The sequence below is a fragment of the Mercenaria mercenaria genome, chromosome 17, assembly GCF_021730395.1.
Source record: "Mercenaria mercenaria strain notata chromosome 17, MADL_Memer_1, whole genome shotgun sequence".
In the NCBI taxonomy this organism is placed as follows: Eukaryota; Metazoa; Mollusca; class Bivalvia; order Venerida; family Veneridae; genus Mercenaria; species Mercenaria mercenaria.
Genome location: NC_069377.1, coordinates 8,426,341 through 8,432,759, shown reverse-complemented (window position 1 = coordinate 8,432,759; position 6,419 = coordinate 8,426,341). Strand labels below are relative to the sequence as shown.

The window sequence follows — 6,419 nt, the reverse complement described above, 5'->3', positions numbered from 1 at the left end:
CTGTTATTTTGTTGTTTCTTGATAATATTAATGACATGTCCCGGTACGTTCAATTATATTAAGTGAGTGGGGTGGGTGGGTGCTGGGAGGGTGGCTCGTCTTTTACAAGTCAGATACGCATGTGAAATATCAGCATCAATCCTGGTCTTGTGAACATTGAGGAGAAAAATGTAACAGCAGTTTTAAAATTCAACAAAATATATTGGTGGTCTATAATACTGTCGGTCTGTAATAGTGTGTATCTGATAAAGTATGACTATGAAGTGAACCTCCGCATACTGTCAGTACATACATTTACTATGCCTGCTGTTGGAGTTACGGGCTTTTAACACTGACCAAAATATTGAATATTGCATCTGTAAAGCTGCCAGTTTTCATGTTATCTGTATAAAAGATATAAATTAATGCAATATAGATCTACTCTTATTATCGGGGTACATATATGTTGTTAATATCCTTTCTTCTTAATTCCAGTGTGAAAAAAAACAACAGGTGGAGGATATACTTAAATTTATTACAGTGATAATGTTTTCTGAGAAAAGAAAATGCCAAGAAGTCATTTTGAATTTTTTTTTTGCCCCTATGACAATGAGCTCATTATTAGATGGCTCATTGTCATAGGGGCAAAAAAAAATCAAAAGGACATTTTGGCATTTTTTTTCTCTGAAAAAATTATCATTGTAATTATTTATAGATTTAAGTGTATATGGCTCATGGACCCATACTGTATCCTAGATACGTTACTTCCACCTGTGGTACGATCTAAAGGCCAGTGCCTTTAATACCTATCAAAACCAGATTACTTGACGTCGCGGAACTAATTTTGTATACTTAAAGCCATACTGCGCCATGAAATAGTGCCTCCCTATTTCATGTGCTTGTTTATGTAAAATACATGGAAAATCGATATAAAATAGCAGGACCATGAACACTCCGAACCGGTTATATGCCGCAGGTAATAATTCCTTTAGGCTTCATCCTTATGTTTATAATTATTCGTAGTCGTATAACCTCTTCATATATTAAAAAGTATGTTCTGCTATAAATTATTTCTAAATTAAAAAAAAAATTCTAAGTTAAACCAGCTGCCCAATTGCACTGACCTGGAGCAATTTCTTCTTCCCAGCACTGACGTACATCAAAACAATAACGTTGAAAAGCTAGTTATGATGATACAAATTATATATAAAGAGCCTGACTGACATCTTTTAACAAGATGCCAAAATATGCATAAGTCTCTCACCTTAAGAGGGTCTTGATCATCTGACCTTGCTTCTGAAGTTTGGTGAAAAATTCTTGAAGAAGTTCGTTAAAATAAAAGTTATTTTAAAGTTTTTTTTCTATATTTTTCTTTGACTGTCCATAAAATGCGTTATCATTTGAACAAGCTTCAAGAGAAGAAGTTTTTTTCTATTTCTAGCTCTGGTGTCCCCTTAGAGGGACCAAGCAGAACTATTTGAATAAATTTGGGAGAAAAACTTAAAATGGCGTCAGAGACATAGTCTGATAAAGTTTGGGAGAGGACCTTAAAATGACGATACGGGCCAAGTTTAATGAAGATCCTCCCGAGTTTCGGGAAAAGATGTAATTTAAAGGTATTATTTTAGCTCTAGTGATACCTGCATGGGGCCAAGCGCCTCCATTTGAACAAGATTGGCAGGAGACCTTATAATTATACTATACCTTACAGAGATGCTATGAAAAGAAGTCGTTTAAAGGTATTTCTATTTTTAGCTATAGTAGTCCCTAAAAGGGGCCAGGTGCCCCCATTTGAACAACTTTGGTAGAGGACATAATGATGCTCCATACTGAAGAAGGTAATTCTGTCTTTATCTCCAGCAGCCCCTAAAAGGAGCCAAGTACCCCCGACTAAACATAGTTGGTTCAGGACAACAAATCGATTTTGATGAAGATCCATCCATTTTTTTTTTGTTTCAGTATAATTTCTGACTTTAATTTTGCATTTGATAGATATAGGGATATTTCAAGTTTAAAAACAGTGTGCAGTTTCTGAATTCATTTATTTCCAACCTATCCTGGTTGCGCAACCAAGGTTGTATTAATTTTAAACTTCCATTTCTTATGAATTTCGGCTAAATGTAAATAATTGACAGATATAATACAATAGCTCTTATATTCATATGATTTCTTAGGCAAAATATTTTTATTAAATTTATTCATATGCTAAAATAATTATCTCTTGGTTGGGCAACTAGGAAAAAACCGACAGTGAGATTCTAACATGTCAGTGAACAAAAGTAAGTGTATATGATTATTTGTAAAATATTCAACCACATCCACTACTAGATCAAAATATGATTAACCGTCTTTAAGAGAAATGTTCGAAACTGCGGGTATGTGGGCGAATTAGTAGCTATCCCATTTATCCCTGTATGTTACCTCCCCATTTTTAACTTCCGGCATTGACATTGTCAATGATCCGTTATCGAATTTATCAAACAGCCAAGACTTTACATTAATTTTAATGCAACTTGGACTAATTTTATATGCTTTACCAGTTGAACATGGTCACGGATTAAAATGTTAAACCAGAGAGAACTTCCGTTGGTTTGATATTAACCCAATAGTAAATTATAAGGTATGATTTTTGTCTCTACAGTACAGTAATTTTAAATTATCGCATAGTGCGGCAATTTTCCTTTGATCTTTGCAGCATGTTATACAAAGTAACACACATTATTACTACAAAACTGTGCTGATATCTTACAAAACTGTTGCGATATATATCAACACGGAAATCTCTATGGAGTTTCATAAGAAAAAAAGTGTTCCGATATATATCAGCACAGTAAAACTGTTCCGATATATATCGGAACACTTTTACTCTATTGAGGTCCTATCAAGGGAGTATAATTTTTTCCTTTCAAAGAAAAGATGATTTTAGCTCCAATTTACAGTTCACAGAGAAAGAATTGTCACAAACAAAGTTTACATTTATAAAGTAAAAGAATAAATAAACTAGAATATTTCAAAAACTTGATAGTTATTGCCAAATTCAGAAATACATGAAATATATGAAATTCTGAGATTTCTCAAATGTTTCTTTTTCTTTGATTTTTTTTTACAAACAAAACAACAAGTTTTACAATATGTCTGGCCAATGAAATGCAAAGATTTAAAACCAATGCAGAAATTTGTTGGGTACTTTTATCTGGGGAACACATTTTCTAAAACAGAAGTTTTAGTGTTTCAGTCAGCGAGGCGCAGAAAGGGAATCAAATGGTAAAAATAATAATAAACAAATTTAAATGAAAATAATATATAAATTTTAATGATAAACTATGCGATAAAACAGTTATAATATGTAGTGCTCGTGTGTTACCAGGATATATCAGAGCTAGGGGTACATCTCGGTATTTTTCTCTGCACATATCACTCTCGGCCTACCGGCCTCGACGATATGTGCAGAGAAAAATACCCTCGATGTACCCCTAGCTCTGATATATCCTGGTAACACACCCTCACACATACTATAACTATTACATATTGCTTTTCTCCAAAAACAAATATTGTTTATTGTAATAACTCTGTAACATATTTCTTTTTCACGTCAACTCTAAAAATTAGCGAAGTATTTTGTGTTATAGCAATATATTTAGGGAATTTGGCCATCGGTTTGACCTATTTTCTTTTGATAACGTGATGTCACTTTTATTAATCTGTTAAAAAAGCTCAGTATAGGGTTCTACCTGCACTTTACGCAATGTAAATTGTAAATGAAAGAAGTGGTTTTTGTACTGTACATATTGTGATCGTCTCATGGTGAGCTGTTATGTTTTTTTCCTTGCTAATTTTAATTTGTTTTTCAACGATTAAAACACAAATATTGTACTTAATCATTTGTCCCCTTCCAGCGGCCTCTATGTGCACGTAGGAAAACTGATATCATGTACTTGACATTGAGATTAAGCTGGTGAATACATGCAAGTTTATCTCTATATCAAGTTTATGATTTTATTATTTGTCATTTCAGGCGACATATACAAACACGTTGGATAATGTCGGGTGTACCAGGACCGTATATCATGCTGAACATAACCTCAAAAAATGGAAAAGTAAATACTACACGATAAACGATAGAATCATACTTTATGCTGAACAAGTATGGCTTAATGATAAAACTATGGATAAAGATAGTGTATTACTCACTAATGTAACAGCTGACGAAGGTGCAGTGGGGGGAATTCATAGCAACAAGTCCAACGAAGAGACTGGAAATGAAAACTTTCAATGTGAACCGTGTCTTTTTGAAAACGCTGAAGTAGAGGCAACAGCTTTTTGCATGGATTGTTTTGAACGTTTATGTATTAACTGTGCCAGCGACCACAGAAAGAACAAGATTTTAAGGACTCACAAGTTGCTGAAAGGGGAAGAAATCCCTAAGGATTTGAAAACAATTAAAATTTTGAAAAGCATAATGGCATGCTCCGATCACCCCGGAACAGACCTTACATACAAATGTGAAGATCATAATAAATATATTTGTGTAACGTGTTTAGCAGAATGTCATCGGAAATGTAACGAGGTGAATGAAATCCCCCTGATAACCTCCCCTGGAAATGAAGACAGGTGTAACATTGTGAAAGAATCACTATCGCAACTTAAAGAATACATATCTACCTCCAAAAGTGCATCTGAAAATAATAAAGAAAGTCTCCGTGCACAACTTTCTGCGATACAAAAAGAGCAAAAAACACTTTTTGACGCTATTTATGAACAACTGTCTAAAAGGAAAAAGCAGCTTGCATTAGAAACGGATGAACTTGTGACGAAAGAATTGAATGATTTGGAAGGAGATCTTCAAAATTATAGTGAAGCAGAAACAGAAGAGGAAGAATTTCAAAGGTTACTTGATGTCACTTTAAAATGTGGGAATGCTAGGGAAGTAAACGTTATACCTGATCTGATATCAAGAAAAATAAAGCTTCTCAGAGAGAAACTCGAAACTACAAATAGAAAAGAACGAACATTGCTTAGGTTTGATTGCAGTATGGATCTAAAAGCACTAACAGATGTAGGACAAGTGTCTGTCATATATAATAACCAAGTTAAGCAACCAGACCCTAGGGGCGAGCATCGTCTTTCAAGCGATGAAATACTTGAAACAGAGAAAGTGTCAAATGCCGTGACAAAATTAAAAACAGGCAATACTTCCATCCAGAGTAGTGTGACAAAACACATTGATGAAGTACCACAACAGTTAGAACAAACAAGCCTTGCTATAGAGCAAGAAGTCCAGAGTACGCCAAAAACACAGCAGAAATCACACCCACCTAGCTTTATGAAAAGAAGCGTCGGCAGTCATTTCGTTTCTTACACTGTTAGGTGCCAATACGACACTTTTCCTTGTGTTATCTGTGCCATAGTTATATTACCCGATGACCGGCTAGTTCTTATTGATCACGATAATATGAAGTTGAAAGTTCTTGAGAAGGACTTTTCTCTTGCTTTTATTTTTGGTTTTCAGGATAAACCTTTAGACATGTGTCATGTTTACAACATGACAATTGCAGTATCTCTGCTAGACGGAAAGGAAGTCAAGAAATATTGTATCGGCAAATCGTATGTTTCTTTCACAGGGAAATTTCCAACAAAGTTCGCAGTAGATGCTTTGGAAAAGTTTGGAAATGACAAGAAAATTGCGATTCTTTTTTCTGACGAAACAAGACATGATGAACGTTCTATCATTCAGATTAGAGACGCGGAAAATGGTCGTATTCTTGAAACATTATATTTGGAAAAAGCTGGGGTAACACTGAAGTTAGACGGGGCCAAACGGATGTTGTTTCGGGGAACAAATAAAATATTCGTGTCAGACCCTTGGAAGTTTCACTGTTTTGATATAGATAAATGTGTCGGTTGTCCCGCCCAGCAGTCTGTTACTAATTATGTTCAGGAATCGTGGTTCTATAAAAGTCGTAAAGGAAGTGTTTTGAAAGATATTACTGACTTAGCTGTAGATGAAGAAGGGAACATATATGTATGTGGTAGCAAATCTAGCAATATTCATCAGATTTCAGCTGAAAATTATAGGGTAAACAGAATAATCATCACCAATATTAAAGAACCTCTTTCGATTTCTGTAAACAGCAAGAAAGGCTATTTGGTTGTCGCGTGTTTGAATGACAGTTATGTCCATGTTTATCACTTTGGTTAGGAAGTGAATAGAAATTTGTTGCAAAACTTTTTTGACAGTATAATAGGCAGTTGTAGTAAATAAATAAAAGATGACATTCTGGCGACTCTTGGCTCTTGCGTGTAACATTTGAACAACTTACCATAATTTCCGGCATTAGTTTTATTTTCATGTTTTGTACTGCATACCTTTTTTTGACATTCATTCCTTTAGATAAAAATGAAAGAAATTTGTACATATATTTGTCTTACATTATATTTTC

At 34.4% G+C, this 6,419-nt stretch overlaps 1 protein-coding gene across 1 annotated transcript; it reads left to right on the top strand.

Moving 5' to 3' along the window:
* The first annotated feature begins 2,414 nt into the window (after positions 1-2,414).
* LOC123536873 (uncharacterized) lies at positions 2,415-6,398 on the top strand. Its single transcript, XM_045320362.2, has 2 exons — positions 2,415-2,599; positions 3,995-6,398. Exon 2 carries the CDS (start codon positions 4,145-4,147, stop codon positions 6,176-6,178), a length of 2,034 nt encoding a protein of 677 aa, XP_045176297.2. The 5' UTR covers positions 2,415-2,599; positions 3,995-4,144; the 3' UTR covers positions 6,179-6,398.
* The last annotated feature ends 21 nt before the right edge of the window (positions 6,399-6,419 follow it).

Bases quoted from the DNA above. Each gene is read 5' to 3' on its own strand.
- LOC123536873 (XM_045320362.2), top strand. From the start codon at position 4,145: ATGGATAAAGATAGTGTATTACTCACTAATGTAACAGCTGACGAAGGT.